Source organism: Typopeltis vanoorti, chromosome 8 (assembly GCF_054136105.1).
Source record: "Typopeltis vanoorti isolate ZY-2024b chromosome 8, IOZ_Tvanoo_1.0, whole genome shotgun sequence".
NCBI lineage: Eukaryota > Metazoa > Arthropoda > Arachnida > Uropygi > Thelyphonidae > Typopeltis > Typopeltis vanoorti.
In genome coordinates, this window is record NC_143556.1 from 18,734,834 (window position 1) to 18,758,724 (window position 23,891).

General features: G+C 35.2%; 1 protein-coding gene across 1 annotated transcript in view; it reads right to left on the reverse strand.

Annotated features, from left to right (window-relative positions):
• Positions 1 to 4,792: 4,792 nt before the first annotated feature.
• LOC150103771 (carnitine O-acetyltransferase-like) overlaps positions 4,793 to 23,891 on the reverse strand; it is a 214,323-nt gene continuing 195,224 nt past the window's right edge. Inside the window, exons 13-14 of the mRNA XM_090396967.1 lie at positions 18,878 to 19,015; positions 4,793 to 5,047 (exon numbers count right to left, since the gene is read on the reverse strand). Of these exons, the coding sequence (XP_090253093.1) occupies positions 4,838 to 5,047; positions 18,878 to 19,015 (348 nt within the window). The 3' untranslated portion in view covers positions 4,793 to 4,837. The remainder of the gene's footprint in view (positions 5,048 to 18,877; positions 19,016 to 23,891) is intronic.

Genomic DNA, 23,891 nt, shown 5'->3' on the forward strand with positions numbered 1-23,891 from the left:
TCTACTCTATGAAAAATCTCAACATTAATCTGTTAACAATTCCCTCTCCTTTTTCTATTCGCAAGGCTCTTGCATTCCTCAGTCTGTTTTCATATCTTGGGGGGGAATATTATTTTTCCATGAAAAAGAAATGTTTTTATGTAAGGCTTCTTGCAGTATCAAAAAATTAAAAAAAATGCTCTATCCTCATTCCTTAGAAAACCAGGACTAAATCTCTGTATATTAGTCCACAACAGCTTAATCAAGGGCTTATACAACCATAACCTCTTTACAATAAATTTAGTTTAATCCTTTATCCAAGTGTAAGCAAACAAAGTTTGTGCCTCAAAATATCTTCAGGACTGAGATAAGGTGGTACAACACTTAGGCAACTCGCAACAAAGGTGGAGCAAGCTCTCATCACTCCTTGTTTCAGTATCTCCCATAATGTAAAGCACATCTCCTTGGAACATGTATAATGCTAAGCATTAAGGTGAGGGTAAATATGAGCAGACAGGTAAATACGACCTCTCCTATTGCTTCTGCCTTGGGATCACCACTTCTGGGTCTGTCTCCCACTGACGAGACCTCAATAAAGGTCGAAACCGGTCTGGGTAGTGGCCCTTACCTTAATGCTTAGCATTATACATATCTGCAAGGAGATGTGCTTTGCATTATGGGAGATACTGAAACAAGGAGTGATGAGAGCTTGGTCCGCCTTTGCTGCGAGTTGCCTAAGTGTTGTACCACCTTACCTCAGTCCTGAAGATATTTTCAGGTGCAAACTTTGTTTGCTTACACTTGGATAAAGGATTAAACTAAATTTATTATAGTCTAACCAAGAATGCAAAATAAACTTCCAATAACCTCTTACTTTTATATGTAAAGACCCTCCTCATCATTGCCATAATCCATTGTGTTGATTTCAAGTTTAATAATGCCACTTTTAAAGTTCAAGTCTTTGTCTATGATAATATCAGACTCTCATCTCCTCCACCTCCTTCAAAATTTCCATATTAATTGTATAATTTGCATCCTATTTTCAGATGCCAATATGTCAATATATAGAGAATAAGTTAATTTTATCATATTCCTATTAAATCTTCATTTGGAATAGATATGCATAATATATTACACATTTATGATTCAATGATTTTAAGTCATCATCATCATACGTATCAAGGATTTAGGCCTAGCATGGCCTGTTCTGGCCTTAGAAGTCATCGTTGAATTGTTTAAGAGGACGTCCTGGTTTTCTTTTTCCTAATGGTTTGTACTTTAAGGCTTGTTTTGGTAATCTTTTGGTTTTCATTCTTAAAACGTGTTCCATCCATTTATGTTTATATTTTTTAATTTTTTCTATTACTGGTTCTTGGTTTAATTCTTTCATAATATCTTCATTTCTTTTGTGATCAAATAGGGTATACTTTGCAGTTTTTCTCATAAACTTCATTTCTGCTGTTGTTAATCTTTGTTTGTCTTTTTGTTTTATTGTCCAGATTTCGCTTCCATACATTAAGACCGGTAAGGTTAATGTATTGTATACTTTTAGCCTGGTTTGTTTTTGAACTAGGTTTGGTTTAAATATAGAGTTAATTACACCTGTTATTTTTAAATATTTTGCGGTTTTTACGTTTATATCTTTTTCATTTTCATATGTGATCATACATCCTAGGTAGTTAAATGAATTCACCTGTTCTAAAATCTTGTTATCTATTACTATTTTAGTTCTTGCTGGATCTTGTCCTTTAAAGGCCAGTTTTTGATTTTTCTGTTGATATTATCATACCATAATCTTTGGATATCTCATTTAGATTTAAAATAGCTTTCTGTAAGTTATCTTCAGAATTTGTAATTATTATTTGGTCGTCTGCAAAGAGGAGAGTGTTTAAGTTAACTGTAGGTGAAAGTTTAATTCCTTGGTGTAAATTTTTACCCCATTTTATTATTATTTCATTTAAGTAGATATTAAAAAGAGTTGCTGAGAGGGGACATCCCTGTCGGACCCCATGGTTTATCTCTCTTGTATATGATAGCTCGTGATTTAATCTTATTTGTATTTGATTATTTTCATATATACTTGTGATAGCTTTTAGGATATTATTTGGTATTTGTCTTTCTTTTAATATGTTAATTAATATGTTTCTTTTAACTTTGTCAAATGCTTTTTCAAAGTCAATAAATGCAATATGTGTTTCCAAATTATATTCTCTTTTCTCTACTATTAATTTTAGGCAAAAGGCTGGGTCTATACATGATCGTCCTTTTCTAAATCCATTCTGTACCTCTAGAATAAAGTTTTCGGAATATTTCATTAGTTTGTTATTTAAGATTCTGCTATATATTTTGTAACAGGAATTTAGTATACTGATACCTCTATAGTTTTTAGGGTCATCTCTATTACCTTTCTTAAAGATAGGAATCACAATTGCTTTTTTCCATTCTATTGGGGGGATACCAGTTGAGTAAATTTTATTTAAAAATAATAAGGGTCTTTTTTTGAATCTTGTTCCTGCGTATTTATATAGTTCTGAACCTAGCTTATCTTCTCCAGGTGATTTTCCGTTTCTTGTTTCTTTCAGGCTAATTTCTAATTCTTCTTCAGTTATTTCCTTTTCATTTTCGTTAACTGTTTGCCAGTTGTCTTTTTTAAAATATTTGTCTGTCCACAGTTCTGTGTAGTAATTTAGAAATTCTTCTAATTTTAATTCAGTGTTTAATTTTATGTTTTCTTTGGTATCTGCATTTAGGTGTTTCAAAATCTTATATACATTGGGTCTTATTTTATATAAATCATGTTCTAAATTAGAAACAAATTTATTCCATGATTCTCTACGTCTTTTTCTGACTTCTCTTTTAGCTATGGCTCTTATTCTTTTATATTCTATTTCATCTTCTAATCTTTTACTGCTTAAACATTTGTGATAGGCTTCATTTTTCTTTTTAATTATTTCTTTGATTGTATCATCCCGGATCTTCAGTTTTTTTCTTTTATTGAATTTTTTGGTCTTTCCTAAGCTTTCATTTGCTGCTGCATTTAGTATCGTTTTTATATTAAGCCATTCTATTTCTATTTCTTCATTTTGTTTTATTTTATCTAGATATTGGTTAATTCTTTGTTCATATAGCCATTGTACATTTGTGTCATTCAATAGTCTAGTTTTATAAGCAAGTGTTTCAATTTTTCTTTCTGTTCTTGTTACTTGTAGCCATTTAGGTGGTAATCTTAATTTTATTTTAACAAGGAAGTGGTCACTGCTTATTTCATATCCTCTGTGAACTCTAACATCTAGTGAAAATTTTGATGTCTTTTCATTTAATATGAAGTAATCTAATATTGATTTCCATCCTCTTGCTGCCCAAGTATATTTATGTATGTCTTTATGTTTATAGAAGGAATTCATTATTTTTAGGTTATTATAAACTACAAAGTCAATCAATTTTTTACCATTTCTGTTTAGAGTGTGTTCTCCATGTATTCCTATATTATTATTAATTTTCGTGTTTCCAATTCTTGCATTTAAGTCTCCTGCTAAAATTATGTAGTCATTTTTATTTATTTTATTATATATGTTTTGTAGCTGATTATAAAAATCAATATTATCCTGTTCTCTTCCTTCTTCTGGGGCATATAAACCAATTATTGTTAAATAGCCTCTATCTATTTTTATTCTAGCTTCTATTATTCTTTCATTCCATAATTTATAATGTTTTAACTGTTGTGAAAGGGAATTATGAATCCAAATCATGACTCCTGCTTGTGCTCTTTGGTCTATGTCGACTCCACTGTATATCACATTAAAATTTTCAGTTCTCATAGTTCCTTTTAATTTCTTTTTTGTTTCAGTGATTACTGCTATTTTAAAATTTCTTTCATTTAGTAACTGGTCTAATTCTATTTCTTTATATGCTATTCCTCTTACATTCCAATTTGCTATGTGTATTATATTTTGTCGTTTCCATTTTCGTTTTCCCTTTTCCATTCCAGGGTCATTTCCCATAGATTCAATCCGATTATCTTTTTCTGTCAGCTTACAAGTAGGATTATGTTCTCCATGTCAGGGGACTAGCCTGACGATGGAATAGTTCAGTGATAGGGCTGTTACCTTAAGGCTTCTGAACTAGCCTTCTTCCGAATTTAAACCCATAGGAGGAATAGGGTATATTGAAGGGGAAAGAGTAGATTATAGAAGAAATATAGTAAGGTTTATAGAGAGGGCATAGTTGTAAGGCCAGAAATGAAAAGACCCCATGGCCCTCGAGTACTCTAATAGCATAAGGGTCATAAAGTAAGAAGAGTTGGCTGATAAGGCCTTATAGGAAAGATTAAAGTAAGTGGATCTTCCTCAAAGTAGAAGAAGGAGAGGATAGATCCAGCTAGGGGTCCATGGGAGTGTCGCTTCCCTTACAATCAAGATGATTGCCCCTTATGGCCCTGTTGGTCCACGAGTCCTTATTCAGTATATTCGCACCACCCCACCATATATATATACACACACACACACACACACACACACACACACGCACGGACATGTACACACACGCACGGACATGTACACACACACACATGGTGGGCTCCCCTATCCGCCACCCAGGGGACACGCTCTCTAGGGGTTACAGGGTCCCCTAAGAGATGATGATTTTAAGTAACATGATATATAAGATACCGTAAGCTAAAGTTTGTAAGCAATTGATCACTAGTTTGCAGAGCTATTGCCATATTTTTGCCTTATATTTTGTTCTTAAATTAAAAAGTTGGATATATTCATAGAAAATCAACGAATCTCATATACAATATATTATGCTTATTTATTTCAATATAAGGTTTTTGTCCTAATAAAATAAAGAAAATTTTTAGCTAATGCTTTTTGCATTTTTCAGTTATGTTCTTCATTTCCATAAGACTTTCTTGTAAAGTTGATGAAAAAGTTGATGAACTTGTTCCTGGACATATGTTTAAGGCAGAAATACCAAAGTTAATCGATTCTGGGTAGAATATGTAGCAACAGGCATATCCATCATCAGTTAGTGGGCCAAAACAAGTGAATGCATCGTGTTTGGATACAGCCTAGAAAACAAAATTCAAATTCAACCAATATTGAGAGCCTTAAATAACAAAGTTAAAGTTGTTTTAAAATCAGAAAGTTATTTTAGCTTGTTAATTTTATTATTAACTATCCTAATAATTAATAATAAAATATATCTACAATATTCATTATGAATTCTAAATTTTTTTATCAGAATTATTTTATAAAATCTTGATATTTTGGTAGCAAATTTATCCATATCTTCCTCAGGAGAAGTTGAATAGTAATGTATGTATGTGATAAATTAAGTAAGATAATAATCACCAATACTAAAATTCCAAATTTGATTGTTTAAACTAGGGGCGCACAACTTAAATGCGGCCACGGGCCAAATCATGTAATTGTTACATCTTACATGGGCTGCATTTTTTAAAACTTGCCTTTTCAATAAATATATCAATAGATATGTTTATTTAAAATAGTATTTTAATATGATACATAGTGTTTATTTTTTAATAAAAAAAATGTACCAGTAAACTGGAAGTTGTTATCAACATGTCTCAAATCTGCATGTGGGAGATTTGTATGTATTGTGACTTGTTTAATTTTATGAGAGAGAGAGAGAGAGAGAGTGTGTGTGTGTGTGTGTGTGTGTGTGTGTGTGTGTGTGTGTGTGTGTGTGTGTGTGTGTGTGTGTGTGTGTGTGTGTGTGTGTTCGTTCCAGTACATAATATTCATTATGACTTGAACATATGATGTGGAATGAAAATGATACTGGATCATTTTCATGCATGGTGTCACTGGTGCAAAGTTCAGAAACCGACCAATAAAATTTAGTATTTGTTTAGTGCATATGCTATAGTTGATTTCTGTTAAGGTGCAGGGAATGTAAACAAACTCTCCTTAATAAAAAATAATAAATACAGTAATATTTCCATTTAGTTTCATGCCACACCACATCACACTACTTGTAAGCCACAACAAGCATTTGAACATCTAACTTCATATACTACTTTAAAGAAAGCCTATTGTTGCAATTTAAGATTTTGCGATATCATTTAATAAGGAAGGTTTTTTTTAGAGCTGCTCATGATTTCAAAAAAAAAAAAAAGCAAGGTTGAAATGCTGCAACTCAGGCTACTAAATGTCTCTTTTCAATCATATACACTGAAAAACCAATTCTTTTCTCTTGTATCCTTTGTTTCTTCCAGGTATTCCATCTCCTCTGAAATAAACAACTGGTTAGACTAAAGTCTAGAATCCATGTATCATTGATTGATATTTCACTCTTCTTTTGGGATCTTACTGAAATCTATAAAAGACCTACAGAAAGAGATTTCATGAACTTAGGACATATAGAATCATTAAATAAATGAGTGGTTGAGCCTCTACATATCAGTGGTCATAACTTCTGCTTGGCCATGTATAACTGCCAGAAGGCTTAAGTTATTTTTACTTTAGCATTTAGCCCAATTTTATTAGTAAACTTAAGAAAGCATTAAAATAAGCTAAAGACTAAGAAGCTCATTTGCTGCACAGGATGATCAAAATTAATGTATCCCTGTTTAAGCCCTTCTGGAGTGTCACCCAGTTATCCAGATAGTCTTTATGAAATTTTGCACGAATACATTGTGTATTATGTAGAAGCGATATATGAAACAAAAAAGTTCCAAAATGCACCACCAAGGGGCTGTGATGTACTGAATGTAGTAATAAATAGATGTAATTTTTCTGCATTTGTAAGAAGGAGAAAAGTGACACAATCATAAATAACACATTCTTATTCACTTCCATTATGCATTTACAGGTTGTACTGTTCAATGTGCTGTCCTTTCCAGTATGCCACAAACTGCTCTTTTACACATGTTCAACGGCAGAATGCAGCTGGTCAGAACTGATGTTGTGCACATACTGCATTATGCTGTCTTTCAGTGCTGGCGAGTTATCAGGATGATCCCAATAAACCCTGTCTGAGAAATCCAGAGAGCCAGAAGTCACAGGTTGTCAGATCTGGTTAATGAGGCAGCCATGCAGTGGGAAATGAATGGCCGATTGCAATGGCTTCTGTGAAATGTTCTTGAAGAACCTCCTATTTGGACTGACCAATGTGTGGAGGGGATCCCATCCTATATGAAAATGACTGAATCCATGAATGAGTACTGCTGTAGCACAGCAAAACTGTCTATCATATTGCAATACCTCTCGGCAGTAACTAAGCACATCACAGGACCTGACTGGCAAATGTCCTGAAAGAAGAATGGTCCAATGATGAACAAAGCTATAAATCTCCAGACAGTAATTTCAGGCAAATGCAACCAAATTTATTGGGTTACATGTGGGTTTTTGCATGGCCTGACAACTGAGTATTCACAGCTCCATTCAGATGAACGTGAGCCAGTGAACTTCATCTCCCCATAAAGTCATCCATGGCCATACAGTGTCCAACTCCACTTGAGCAAGGAATGTTAAAGCAAATGACTTTGAAAGTCAATTGACTTTCAAAGTTCTGTGGGCACAACTCCTGTGTCAGGTTAATCTTGAATGGGTGGAAATGCAGAATCTTCCATAGAATTTTCCAGACAGTTGTGTAAGACACATCCATGTGTCTTGATACAGCATGTGCACCGAAGAAATCAATGCTGTTATTCTTCACTTGTTGTGAACTAAGTGGTTTGCAATCTCTATCGGGTCTAACTCCCAATGATCCCATTTCCTCAAAATGACTAATCGTTCATCACAGAGCACCTATAGATAGCGAACCTTGTTGATATTTGTGGAGTGCAGCAGCAGCATTCCTTCAGCAGCTTAAATTCCCCCCCCCCCCACTTTTGTGTTCTATCTACCAAACTTTTCAGTCTGCATGCCCTCAGCCTATCCTCATAATCAACATTGTACAGTCCTGATATCATTTTTGTTCCATCTTTGTGCCCTCAACCATGTTACTTCTTCCCCCTTCAAATCCTGGCGACCAAGATCTGAGTACAGAAAGACTGTGGTCTGATCAAAGCTTTATACAATGGGACTACTACCATTTTATCTCTGGTGGTCAGTACTTCCTCAATATTGCAACAGTACTCTGAGATATCTTTACACCTTTTGCATTATGTACTCTGAACTTCAAACTTTTATCTTCCATAAACTTCTATCTACAATCAACTCAAATCCCTTACTCCACTTCTTCTAGTATAACTCCATCAATTAAGTATGAAGTATCCCATCTGTGGATCCCAAATTTTAAAACCTTATATTTAGTTACATTAAACTAACATCCCCATTCATTTGCTGACCTTTCCAGCTTATTGAAATCTTTTTGAAGAGATATAACATCAGCACTATTGCTAATAAATCTTCCAAGTTTCACATCATCTTCAAACAAATGAATATCTCCCTGTAGTTCCATGACAACATCATTGACATCATTGAACAGTAATGGTCCCAGTACGGAACTTTGTGGAACTCCAGTTGTAAACTTATCTTTTCTGGACCCTGTCTTAGAGTGGTGTCATGTCTCTAGAATGTAGGATATGAAGACAGATTGAAGGAATGCAATTGCAGAGCCTTGTAAATAAAAGAAGGAGAATAGATATAATTGACAGATTTGAATTGGTAAGGTGGTTGTTATCAAATTAATATGGAGGAAATTTTGCCATCTCTCAGAAGCTATATAAGGAGGGTGTGAGGAGCAGGTTTTCTTGCATGAAGAGTGGTTGGTGAATGGAATGCATTGCCTGAGGAGTGTGGTGAGTATGGAAACTATGACTGGGTTTAAAGCATGATTCAATGATCTTTTTGTGTGAGAATGAGGATTTCCCATGAATCTTTTGATTCTGTGGTGGTCTAATAATAATAATAATAATAATAATAAAATATCCATACAAAGAAATTAAAACAGTGGAGAAACTATCAGACAGATTATTTTTTATGTCTAACTTCATAAAAATACCTTCTTTGAGCACAGCACCTGGAATACTTGACAACTATCGTAGATACACTTAATCACCATTTTTATTTAATGCTTTAATAAACTATTGACTCATTATATATATATATATATCTAAAGACAACAAATACACTCACTGGGTGAGTATTCATTCAGCCATGTGTGTGTGTGTGTATATATATATATTAATTTAATTTAAATGGCTTAAACACCAAGTTAATAAAGAATAAGGTTTAATGAGGACAGATACTACTAGTATCGTTGGTGATCCAACTTCTTCAGGTGTCAAAGTACAAAGAAGTATGCAAAAAATAAACTGAGAGAAACATTACATATTAACAATAACAGATCTACTAAAAACTGTAGTACAGTTTAAATTGGGGTCCACGCTACAGTAACAGCTGTATGTTTACGTGTGTGTGTGTGTGTGTGAGTGATATCGCGAGAACGGCAGCACTGGACAGCAGTGCTATGTGAATCTGGCAAACTGTAGCTAAGGCTGCTATTCATGTGGATTAAATCGAGGGTAATTTCTTTTGACTCAAGAATATGTCTTTGAAGTTCATTATAACATTTGTGATTATTAGAAGTTTAAGTCCAATATATTTGATGTTGGCAGCCTTCATCAGAGTTTATAGAGAATAAGACATGGCTGGCGAGAGTGCTGGCTCAGATTCTGTTATTATTATTATTACCCCAAGACCTCATGGAGTCAAAGACTCATCTGGGAGGTCCTTTTATCACACACACATCTCATCATACTGTGTCTTAAACACACTCAAATTCCTTGCAGACACCACACTCTCAGGCAAGGCATTCCAATCATTCACAACTCTGCAAGAAAAAAACCTGCCTCTCACTCCCCTGCTAACATCCTCTTTATACAGTTTCCAGGGATGACCTCTGGTTCTCCCCTGATCTCACACTATTCTCTGTAGAACTTCTCCACACTGATCCTATAACCCCCCCTTACCAACTTGTAGGTCTCTATCATATCTCCCCTCTTCCTCCTGTCCACCAGACTCTACAAATTACATCTTCTCAATCTTTCCTCATACTCAACATTCCAGAGGTCAAAAACTACCTTAGTCAGTCGCCTTTGGACCCTTTCCAACATCTCTTCATCCTTCTGAAAACCCGGTGACCAAATCTGGGCACAATAGTCCATGTGTGGCCTAATCAAAGCCTTATACAAGAGATGTCTCTTTTGTGCTCTTCAACACAGAGAAGGATAGATTTATCAGTTTGTCCGTAGTAAGTTTTCCACAATCACAAATAATTTTGTATACTCCTGGGAACCGAAGATGGTGATGTTGTTCTTTAGGTTGACTAAGGATAGAATGGAGTTTAGGTAAAGTAGAAAAACACGTTTGATATTGAACTTTTTTAAAATTTCAGCCAGTTTGGGGGAGAGGGAACTAATGAAAGGCAAGGAGATGTAAGCTCTGGGGGGTAGAATCATCATTAGTTTGTAGATGACAGTGAAAAAGAAGTTCCTCAATACTTTTTTGAAGTAAAATCATTATTAAGAAAGGTCCTTTTGAGAAAATTAAGTTCATTTTGAAGCTCTACGTTGTCTGATAATAAGGCTCTGGTCCGATGTGCAAGGCAAGGGTGGAAATAATGCCAAATTTCTGTGGAGGGTAGTGGTGAGAGGACGCATGAGGGTATCTGTCTGTATGTGTTGGCTTCCTAAAGATTGAAATTTTAATATTATCAGAGTGCTTGGTTAGTTTTATGTCTAAAAAAGAAAGACAATTGTTAGCGTATAGCTCATAGGTGAAGTTGATCTTGTGATGAAAGTTATCTAGATGATCCAAAAAAACTTTGAGGTTATCTAGGCCATGTTCCCATATAAAAACATCGTCAATATAATGGAGCCAGATTTTAGGTTTTAGTGTGGCTGAACAAATCTTGTTTTTTTTCAATTCTTCGAGAAATATATTAGCTGGCATGGGGGAAAGCAGACTACCCATAGCTAGTCCGTAGTTTTGTTTAAAGATCTTGTCCTCGAATCTAAAGTAGCCTGAGTTGACACAGTGGGTAAGTAAGGCGAATAACTCCTTTGATAATTTGCTCTTGAGAAGAGTGAGAACCTCCTGGGTTGGTATATTTGTAAAAAGAGACACTACGTCAAAGCTTGCCATCAAATCTGATTTGTTCAATTTGAGCTCTTTGATCTTAGAAACAAAGTCAGCTGAATTCTTTATATAAGAAGAGGATTTGCCCGTGAGGTGTTTTAAAGAAGAGGAGAGATATTTAGATAAGTTGTATGTCAGTGACTTGATGCCTTAAACTATTGGTCTTAAGGGAGTATGGATTTTGTGAATCTTAGGAAGGCCGTATAACCGTGGGATTAAAGGATGAATGGATCTGAGCGAAAGTCGGATATTCCTTGGTAATTCCGAAGTTGATTTTAGAAGATTTTTGGTCCTGTTATGAAACTCTGTTGAGGGGTCACTATTAAGCTCAGAGTAAGTGTCTGTCTCTAATAATTCAAGAATTTTGTTGCACTAGTCTGTTTTATTCAGGCTGACAGTGGCATTTCCTTTGTCAGCTGGAAGTATGATAATATCTTTATTCTTCCTCAGTTTTTTAATGGCTTTTTCTCACTAAGATAAAAAACATTGCTTCCTTACTTCCAACCCAAGACGCAAACCTACTACAGATAAAGCTATTTTTCAAAATAAATAATACAAAACCTTCTGATAACATTTTGCCTAGTGAAGGACTAGCCATTAAAAAACTGAGGAAGAATAAAGATATTATCATCCTTCCAGTTGGCAAAGGAAATGCCACTGTCATCCTGAATAAAACTTTCTTGAAAAAAATTCTTGAATTATTAGAGACTGATACTTACACTGAGCTTAATAGTGACCCCATAAGAGAGTTTCATAACAGAACCAACAATCTTCTAAAATCAACTTCAGTATTACCAAGGAATATCCACCTTTCTCTCAGATCCGTTCATCCTTTAATCCCATGGTTATACGGCCTTCTTAAGATTCACAAAATCCATACTCCCTTAAGACCAATAGTTGAAGGCATCGACTCACTGACATACAACTTATCTAAATATCTTGCCTCTTCCTTAAAACACCTCACAGGCAAATCCTCTTCTTACATAAAGAATTCAGCTGACTTTGTTTCTAAGATCAAAGAGCTCAAATTGAACAAATCAGATTTGATGGCAAGCTTCGCCATAGTGTCTCTTTTTACAAATTATCAAAGAAGTTCTTTGCCTTACTTACCCACTGTGTCAACTCAGGCTACTTTAGATTCGAGGACAAGATCTTTAAACAAAACTCTGGGCTAGTTATGGGTATTCTGCTTTCCCCCATGCTAGCTAATATATTTCTCGAAGACTTGGAAGTAAAAGCAATTTGTTCAGCCACACTAAAACCTAAAATCTGCCTCCATTATATTGATGATGTTTTTATTTGGAAACACGGCCTAGATAACCTCAAAGTTTCTTTGATCATCTAAATAACTTTCATCACAAGATCAAATTCACCTATGAGTAGAAGCTAACAATTGTCTTTCCTTTTTAGACATAAAACTAACCAGGGGCTCTGATAATATTAAAATTTCAATCTTTAGGAAGCCAGCACATACATACAGATGATGTAGAGCTTCAAAATGAACTTAATTTTCTCAAAAGGACCTTTCTTAATAATGGTTTTACTTCAAAAAGTATTGAGAAAATTCTTTTTCACTGTCGTCAACAAACTAATGAAGATTCTGCTACCCCACAGAGCTTACATCTCCAAACTGGCTAAAATTTTAAAAAAGTTCAACATCAAAACGTGTTTCTCTACTTTACCTAAACTCTGTTCTATCCTTAGTCAGCCTAAAGAAGAACATCACCATCTTCAGTTCTCAGGAGTATACAAAATTATTTGTGATTGTGGAAAACCTTACTACTGACAAACTGATAAATCTATCCTTCTCTATGTTGAAGAGCACAAAAGAGACATCTCCTATAACAGAATCCGAGTCAGCACTCTTGCCAGCCACGTCTTGTTTCTCTATAAACTCTGATGAAGGTGGCTAACATCAAATAGACTGGACTCAAACTTCTAATATTCACAAATGTTATGATGAACTTGAAAGACATATTCTTGAGTCAAAAGAAATTACCCTCGATTTAACCCACATGAATAGCAGCCTTAGTTACAGTTTACCAGATTCGCATAGTGCTGCTGTCCAGTGCTGGCGTTCTCATGATATCACACACACGCATAAACATACAGCTGGAAGTGTAGTGTGGACTCCAATTTAAACTGTACTACAGTTTTTAGTAGATCTGTTATTGTTAATATGTAAGTTTCTGTTGGTTTATTTTTTGTATATTTCTTTATACTTTGACTAGTGTCCTCATTAAACCTTATTCTTTATTAGCTCGGTGTTTATGTCATTTAAATTTAATTAATAAACATGTTGTTAAACCGAGTAAATCTGCATACGAATATATATATATATATTATATTATATACATGGCTCAACAAATTCACTCACCCAGTACTTATCCATGGTAAGTAGATTTTGCTGGTAGATGAGTAGCTCCAGACCAGAAAAAATGGAATATTTTTAATAATAATAATAAAAAAACTTCTCTAACCATGATACAGCATCATTGGTAATTTTTGTGGAACTGCTTTTAACTTATTGGGCTATATCTTAAAAAACAAATTTAAATGCAGGGGTATTTAAATGTAGGGAATCTTCATCATCATCATCAAATTCCTGCCATGTACCCTCAAGGGGTGTACAGGATATGACAGTACTACATGAAAAAAATTACATCATTACTAACTTCCTATCTACAATTTTCCTCCAAATCAGTCTGTTACTTGTCAAGACCCCAACATTATCAGATCTTATATTTCTATCGTCTAAGGCACTTTGTACCGTATCAATCCACCTATATCTTGGTCTTCCTCTGGGTCGTTTTCCTGCCAACCTGGCAGAGAACACTTGTTTTGCTAATCTTTCCTCTCCCATTCTATTTAAGTGACCACACCATCTGAGATTAGCTCTGCTAACGCATTCCTGGATGCTGACAATGTCAAGTTCTTTCCTATGTAGGGAATCTTGGACAAGTAAATTTTTTGCATAGCAAGTACGGTTTTGCATAATTTATCCAGTCTGTATATATATCAACCTCAGATAAGAGATGTCATGTCTCAAACCTATAACACAGTGTGCACATGTGAATAAGTGGTTAAAGAGAATGAAGGAACATGATTATGTTTCTTGAACAGCTGTAGGTCAAAATTCCTGTGGAAAACAGTATCAGTAAGAATGTTCCAAAGAAGACAGATGCAGCCAGAATAAAGAAAGGATGAGAAGCTTGTTTGGCAATTTTGAAGCTGAACTGTATATGGATGATGAATAATAACTACTCATGTTTTTTCTGGCTCAAAGAAAAATGGAGGAATGGTGGATGCTAGTTTATTGAACAGCAGAAATGAAAATATCAGTAGAAAAGACAAAAGGTAGAATAGAATGTCTACAAGAAAAGTGAATGGAGTGAATCCATGAGAGAGAGAGAGAGACAGAGAGAGAGAGGGGAGGAAAAAGAGAAACAGGTTATTTGTTAACTGGATTGTCTACTCCTGAAAGACAAGGTCAATCTGGATTTGACAGTATATAACTGTTCTTAGATGCATCTCCTATATAGGAAAGCGAGGTAAAGTGAAGCAGTGGTTCTGTTATTCATGATTTTTTCAGAAGTTATTCATTCAGAAGATTGCAGCAGACATTATTGGTCCTTTTCTATAGCCAAAAGATGGTAACAATTTCTTCCTTGTGGTGGATGAATAAATCTCCAGATAGCCAGATTATATTTCTTTCACCAAGCTACAGACAAAGTCAGTTGTCAGGATGCTTATTAAGGGTGTTATCTTCACTTGAAATGATACCATATATAAGCAGACAGAATATACAGCAATGGGCTCTGTCCCTCTCTCTCTCTCTCTCTCTCTCCTTCCTTAGCCAATTTCTAAATGGAGTATTTCAAAAAAACAACCTCTTGCTGCTGCAGCCCTTATGCCTTTTGTCTGTCTATGATGCATTGATGATATGTTCCATTTGGCTATATGGCTCAGACACACAAGAGCCATTCCTCGTCCACCTCAACAGTCAACATCCCCAAAATCCAGTTCATTATAGAATGAATAAATAAATAATGTTAGTCTAGAATAAATTTAGTTTAATCCTTTATCCAAGTGTGAGCAAACAAAGTTTGAGCCTGAAAATATCTTCAGGACTAAGGAAAGGTAGTGCAACATCAGGCAACTTGGAGCAAAGGTGGACCAAGCTATCATCACTCCTATCTCAGTATCTCCCATAATGCAAAACACATCTCCTTGTGGATATGTATAATGTTATGCATTAAGAGAAGGGCGATATAATCTGCCACCATAATTATGGTCAGTCAAGTCAAGATGACCATGCCTTGGACATCTTCCCAAGAATTAAACAGAGAAAAACTACTATGCTTCACTGCAACAAACATCAAATACAGGCAAACTTCATGTTTAGAACCAGCAGCAGATTTAAAAAACCAACTAAATATTAATAAACTTAAATTATGCATGTTTTTGGTCATAAAATGTTACAAAATATATTGTTAAACTTATTGTTTAACAATAAGTTTAACAATATATTGTTTAACTTATTGTTAAACTGACCATAGACTTTTCGTATGTATGTTCGTACAATATTGGCTACCGGTTTCACTAGTAACCAACTAGCTTTCTCAAGGCTTGCACAGTACAAAAAAATGGTAAATGCAAAAAAGGTTTAAGAATACAAAAAAAAAACGTTAGTACCTGTTAGGTAGCTAAGGTAACACGTTCGCGTAACATTTCTACTCAGTATCATGAACATGCGTTACATACAAACACGTAATATGATTATTCACGTACTGTAGTTCTGTTGAACTGAGGAAATTAATTAGATTTTTCCAAGTATCGTTCAGTATGGCCCCTTGATTTCTGTTTAGGTTGCTGCCTGTACGTAGCACTACTACTGCTTCTTTAAATAATCGATGTCTGTAATCTTCATCTACATAGGGCATAGAGCTGTTATTCCAGTCTATAGTGTGGTTCGAAGTTGAAAAGTGATGTGCTAGCCCGCAGGTGGTCGTTCTATTATGATTTACATCGCCAACATGTTCTTTCTGTCTTATTTCCAGGCTTCTCCAAGTTTGTCCAATGTAGGAAAGACCACACATGCATGGAATATTATACACACCTGGATATTTATAAAATGGAACACTGTCTTTAGGAGATCTTAGAACCTGTCTGATGCTACTAGTTGGTTTAAATACAACCCTAATGTTATGGGCCTTTAACAATCTTGCAATTTTGGTGGAAATTGAACAAATAAAGGGGATGACTGCTGTTGAAATTTGCTGGGAGACTTTTCTTTCTTGTTGGTTATCTTTGTACAGAAATTTGTTGATTATATTTCGAGAATAACCATTTTGTAATAGTGTTATAGCGATTTGAGACAGTTCTGTTTGAACTTCTTCATCTTTAACAATCTCACAAGATTGTTAAAGGCCCATAACATTAGGGTTGTATTTAAACCAACTAGTAGCATCAGACAGGTTCTAAGATCTCCTAAAGACAGTGTTCCATTTTATAAATATCCAGGTGTGTATAATATTCCATGCGCGTGTGGTCTTTTCTACATTGGACAAACTTCGAGAAACCCGGAAATAAGACAGAAAGAACATGCTGGTGATGTAAATCACAACAGAATGACCACCTCTGGGTTAGCACATCATTTTTCAACTTTGAACCACACTATAGACTGGAATAACAGCTCTATGGCCTACGTAGACAAAGATTACAGACATCGATTATTTAAAGAAGCAGCAGTAGTGCTACGTACAGGCAGCAACCTAAACAGAAATCAAGGGGCCATACTGAACGATATTTGGAAAAATCTAATTAATTCCCTCAGCTCAACAGAACTACAGTATGCGAATAATCATATTACGCATTTGCATGTAACACGTGTTCATGATACTGAGTAGAAATGTCATGCGAACATGTTACTTTAGCTACCTAACAGGTACTAACTTTTTTTTGTATTCTTAAACCTTTTTTGCATTTACCATTTTTTTGTACTGTGCAAGCCTTGAGAAAGCTAGTCAGTTACTAGCGAAACCGGTAGGCAATATTGTACGAACATACGTACGAATTAAAAATCTATGGTCAGTTTAACAGTAAGTCTTATATTTTGTAATTAATAAACTTAGTTATGTGAAACTTACCAAGATTTGGAAAGAAATAATTCTTATATATACCTTCTATCCAACAGCCAAAGCTACCTATCATTATCCACAGAGGGTGCTCCCTCTTCTACTTATTTTTTTTTGTGTTGTTTGTCTATGTGTATCATTACAATTCTTATATTGTATCCCAGATGATGTTCCTGTGATAGAGATGAGATACTGGAACTATTAAACCTGTGTTTAATTCTTTTAATGTGCTGTATTCATTTCATTAAACCATAATGTACTTCAACTATCACATAAACCTAAATTGGGTATCATCAAAGGCAGCATAAATTATTATTATTTTTTTTTTTGAAAGAAAGCACGAGTATGCTATTCAATACTAAATTAACAAGCTTATCCATTCTATTGGAAAAGAGTTTGGTGGTCAGTATGTCAAAATGAATGGCAATTCATTTTCCAATTCACTATAGGAAATTGCACATATACTTTAAGTAAAATTTCAGTAACTGAAATGTATTGTTTCTTCAATTAACACACACACACACACACACACACACACACACACACACACACACACACACACACACACACACACACACACACACACACACACACACACACACACACACACACACACGCACGCACACACACACACACACACACACAAAGGATAAGTAATATTATTTATTTAAGGCCATCTTCAGCCTGAATATTACAGGCCATTGTCAGTGGCGACAATAATTAATTACAAAGTAGAAAGCAAATAATTGATTAATTTGAAAAAGTAAGAGCTGCATTAATTACGCATTAATGTTTTTTTTAAGAACTAATGAATTATCAATATTGCACTATTTCCTCAGTTATACCATTGTATAGTTTTATGTATAACATCACGAGGTTCTTACTTTTTCAAATCAATCCATTGTTTGCATTCTACCTTTGTAATTAACTATTGTTGCCACTGATTATGGCATATAATATTCAGGCTGAAATATATGGCTTTAAATAAATAATATTACTTATCCCTTGTGTTTTGTTTTTTCATGTTAATTGAAGAAACCTCTCATGCACAAGTATCTCTTAAACAACAATTAATAATCCTTCACGGGGAAAAAAATAACCAAAAAGACCAGTAAACTTGGAAAATTATTGGTGTTACAAGGTAAACTGTGAGCAGATATAGCCTTTCTCAAGAAAATGCCATGATCTCAAGATTGTTCAAAACTATAATTTCTATAAAGGAGACCAAAAAATCTTTGTTATGGCATGTAGATGAAGTTTAGCAGTAGTATAATAGTATTATTTCCAAGCCTCTATGTAGTCTGAAGACTCATTATAGGAGGTTGAACACTCACAGACTATTGTGCTCTGCCTTGAGGACATTCAGTGTTGGAGCACACACCACCCATTCTGGCAAAGTTGAAGGAATCAATCAAGTCCCTAGGTGCTCATATCTATTCATATCCACTCATCTGCAATCAACTACGTGCTGCTAAACGTAAACTAGCTATTAATATTAAATTTGTGCATATTGAGTATTTGTACATTTTTTTTTTTCCAAAGTGTAATTTGGGATTTGACTTTCAACTAAGTGTTAACGTCATGGAGATGTGATAATAATACCAATACAGTACTAAAAGGATATAAAGTACATATTCTATTTATTTCACTTACGTTGCTTGACAGGACTGAAACATGAACATTTTCATGGAAGTTGAGATCCTTGAACATTTCAGGAATTTCTATGTTGTTCTCCTCTGCTAACCTTATGTAAGCAAAAAACAGCTGATCCATACCCTGACCATTAGATACCTGAAAAATGTAAAATAAAAATGTTAATAGCACTGAACTTATTCTTAGGATGGCAGAGTATTGAATAAACGTATTTCAGTACAATATTCCTTAACTAGCTCTGATTCACTTTCAAAAATACAAAATCTAAAAACATTTTGGCAGGACAACTTCATTTTAAGATTTAGCAACAAATGGAAAGAATTTCTTTGCAAATGTACCTTATTGTGCACAACAAGAACTAAGAAACAGGAAATGAGCACATGGCACTTTTATTCAGAGGTGAATGAGGCCTGGAAATTGTTACATCATTCCACTGGCCATTATAACTTTTGAAATAACTTTGATATTATACAAAAATATGTAATCTTTGGTATCAAGGTAATGTGCAAATTTTAGCTAGGCAGATGCAAGGTTGTATCCACCTAGCCATTCTCCATATCAAATCACATGACCACTCTCCCTTTATTTGTAGTAAATATAAATTATTACACTTTAAATCTTCATGTATACAGCTAAAGCCTCTTAATTGGCATCTAAAACTATAATTTCCATAAAGGAGACCAAAGAATCTTTGTTATGGCATGTAGATGAAGTTTAGTAGTAGTAATAGTATTACTTCCAAGCCTCTATGTAGTCTGAAGACTCAATTGTAGGAGGTTGAACACTCACAGACTACTGTACCTGCCTTGAGGACATTCAGTGTTGGAGCACACCACCCATTCTGGCAATGTATTACACTCATTCATTACCTGGCATGCAAAAAACCTGTTCACTTTCTTATTTACAGGGTGTTCGGGATAAATTTGACATATTTATAATTAATTATATTTTTCCGTAAGTTACATGTATTAACACACACTTCTCTTCATTTAAAAGGTTGGACCCTTCTTCATTCATATACAAGATGTCAGAAAGGATGGATAGCTGGAACCCACCTGAATCATGGAAGAGAATAACTTGTATCATGATGATTCGTGCCGGCCATCAAAATAAGGATATTTCGACTGCTGCCCAATGCTCCCTGAATACAGTAAAAACAATCAGGCATGAACTAGAGACTTGCAATGGTGACTACGAGGATGTAGCAAGAAGAAAGATCCCTAGCAGACGATCTGATTGCGTTCGTACAGCAGAATTCCTCGCAAATCTGCAGGAACAGGTGTTGAAGAACCCTGGCATTGGAATTCGGGCTTTGTCACATGAAATGAATGTTGCAGCCTCTACTATGAAGCTTGCACTCAATGAAGACCTCCGCTACTACTCATACAAGCGCCGCAAAGGTCAGCTGCTTACAGAAAAGGCCCGTGAAAAACGTTTGATAAACGCGAAGAAACTTCTAAGCAGAGTGAAACATCCTGCGGAACCACAAACAATCTGGTTCTTTTCCGATGAGAAAAACTTTTGCCAGGATCAAAAACACAACACGCAGAATAACAGATGGCTTGCATACAGTACAAAGGACATTCCTCGTGTAATGCAGACTAAATTTCCCCAAACTGTGATGGTTTTCGGATGTGTATCCTCTGAAGGCAATGTGATGCCTCTGCATTTTTTCCAAGAGGGCCTCAGGTTGACTTCAGATGGCTACGTGGAGTTGCTAAACACTGTAGTCAAGCCCTGGATAACAAGGGTAGCCAATGGTAGGCCGTATGTATGGAAGCAGGATTCGGCCCCTTGCCACACCTCTGGGAAAAGTCAAAAATGGTTGTCTGAAAATTTCTACGACTTCGCCAGTCCAAATGTTTGGCCTCCAAACTCCCCAGACCTTAACCCCATGGATTATTTTGTATGGGGCGCAGTTGAAAAAGACACCAATCGCACTTCCAGTAATACAAAAGCCCAGTTAATGGATAAAATTAAAACAGTTTTTGCGGCCCTTCCCAGGGAGACTGTAGCATCAGTTTGTTCGAGGTTCCGAAGCAGAATTGAAGCTGTGATCGATGCTAATGGTGGTTATTTTGAGTAAATCTTGTTGATAGTATTGTAATTAACTCTGCCTGTAATGTTTTTTGTCAATTCATTAAATTTAATAGATACAAAGAAGATTTTCTTTTTCCTTACGAAACTGTCAAATTTATCCCGAACACCCTGTATATGACCTTTGTGTAGTTTCAGAGAATGATCTCTTGTTCTTTCATCACTTCTCACCAACATATACCTCAATCAAATTACCCTTTCTACTCTTATCCACCAACATTCATTAAGGACAACAACAACATTAAAGACAACATTCCCTCAATCTATCCTCATACTCAATATCCAGAGGCACTCTTAGTTATTAGCCTCTACACCCTCTCTTTCTCAAATGTTTCCTTATTGCCAGTTTAGCCCAGTGAGCAGATCTGGGCCCAGAAATCCAAATGAGGCCTGATTAGTGCATTATACAATGGAACTATCAAGTCAAGAGAGTTGTAAGTTCCTTAGCACATTTTTCTAAAACATATGGTGAAATCACATCCAGTTCACTGACTTATTCATACACGTCAGTGTTCTTTGCATTAATGTTATTATTATTCTGCTCCTCATAAGCCTAATTGTGAACGACTCATCTTAGATAACACAAAGTCTATCATACCACTCCTTAAACCCATTCACTGTTTGCACATTCACTACTCTACCAGGAAAATGAATTCCATAGTCCAACCACCCTCCACACAAAAATGCCACTTTTTACCCTCCTACTCTCACCACTACCTCTCGCATCTTCTAGAGATGGCCTCTTATCCTTGTTCTCCCTTGTCCTATTATATAAAAATATCTTCCCTGTGTGAGTTCCATAAATACTTCTCAACAGTTTAAATGTCTCAATCATGTCTCCCCTTCATCTTAAATCCGCCAAACTCTGTAGTTTGATGCCCTCAATCTATCCTCATAACTAACACTGTAGTGTCCTGCTAACATTTTGGTTATCTGCTTCTCTACTTTCTTCAAGTTTAATTTATCTGCTTCAAATCCCAGTGACTAGAACGGGGCACAATAAGTCTGATGGCCTAACCAGGCTTTATACAATGGAATTATCACTCATCTCTACTGGTCAAAGTCCTTCTTAGTATTGCAGCAATCTTCTGGGTTACCTTTACCACTTTTGCAATATATATCTTAAATTTCAAATTTTTATTGAAAATCGCCCCAAGATCCCTTGCTTATCCACTTCTTCTAGTATAGATCCACTAATAGAGTATGCAGTCTCCCACCTGTGGAACCTAAATTTAAACAACTTACGTTTAGTTGCATTAAACTGACATCCCCATTCATTTCAATAACCTTTCAGCTTATTCAAATCCTTTTAAAGACCAAAAACATCAGCACTTTTACTAATAATCCTGCAAAGCATCACACATCTGCAAATGATTAAATATCTCCCTGCAACTCAGTGATGATATCATTAACATAAAGGTTTAAAAAACAAGATTCTCAGTACTGATCCTTATGAAACTTCACTTGTGATCTTTCTCTTCTTAAAAAAAAGACAGTATATGCTTTTCCATCCTGAGCTACTCTTCACTTTATTATAAAAGGCAAGCCAACTACTAAAGCAAGAGCAACCATTAACAAACCGATGCTGACATTCACAGATAATATTACCCTAATCTGCCCAATTTTGTATACAATTTCTTAATAATTTCTCCTAAATCTTAACCATGGAAGAAATACAAACCTGATCTATAGTTTGATGCCTTCATTCTATCACCACTCTTGTGCAATGGAACTATCTTATCCTCTTTCCATTCATTGGACACTTTCTAGTAATTAGACTTTCATTGAACATCCAAGTGAAGAGTAAGTTCCTTAGATGTGGTGAAATCACATCCAGTTTCGCTACCTTATTAACCTCCAGAGTTTAAATATTCCTCCAATCGTTGAAAAATTGTTAACCCCATTCCATTACTTTCAAGATATTTTGCAAATAAAAATTCGTCAATAATTTGATGTTTGGTTTTACTATAATATCTTACATAAGCCATAAGAATAGAAGAACTATCGGATGTAGATTCATCAAGCTGGATGGAGAACTTACTATTTTTGAGTTCTGACACTTCAGTTTTTTCTACATCTTCAGCCATTTCAGCAATACGTCTTTTCATGGTATTTGCACTCAATGGTAAGCATTTTAAAACAGGGCCAGAATCTTTTTTCATCATCATCATCATCATCAAATTCCTGACATGTACCCTCAAGGGGTGCACAGGATATGATAGTACTACATGAAAAATTTACATCATTACTAGCTTCCAATCTACAATTTTCCTCCAAATCAGTCTGTTACTTGTCAAGACTCCAACATTATCAGATCTTATATTTCTATCATCTAAGGCACTTTGTACTGTATCAATTCACCTATATCTTGGTCTTCCTCTGGGTCGTTTTCCTGCCAACCTGGCAGAGAACACTTGTTTTGCTAATCTTTCCTCGCCCATTCTGTTAAAGTGACGATATCACCTGAGATTAGCTCTGCTAACGCATTCCTGGATGCTGACAATGTCAAGTTCTTTCCTAATATCCTCATTTTTAATATGATATTGCCATTGATGCCATCTGTTCACACCTCTAATCTTTCTCAGGACTCTCATATCTGCATTTCTAGTCTTGGTTCAAGTGTTTTACTTCTGACTCAGCTCTCAGATCCATAAGTTAAAACTGGTTTGAACACTCTCTTGTATACAGCTAATTTAGTATTCCGACTAATTTCTCTCTTATTCCATATGAATTTATTCAATTGACTGCCTACCATACCAGCTTTGTTGATTCTGCTGTCTATTTCCATATTTAATTTACCATCTTCAGTAAAAATCATGCCTAAGTAGCTGAAATGTTTTACTTGTTCCACAGGTTCTCCATTCACAATGTAGTTGACATTTTCAATGCTTCTGCCTATTTTCATTATCTTTGTCTT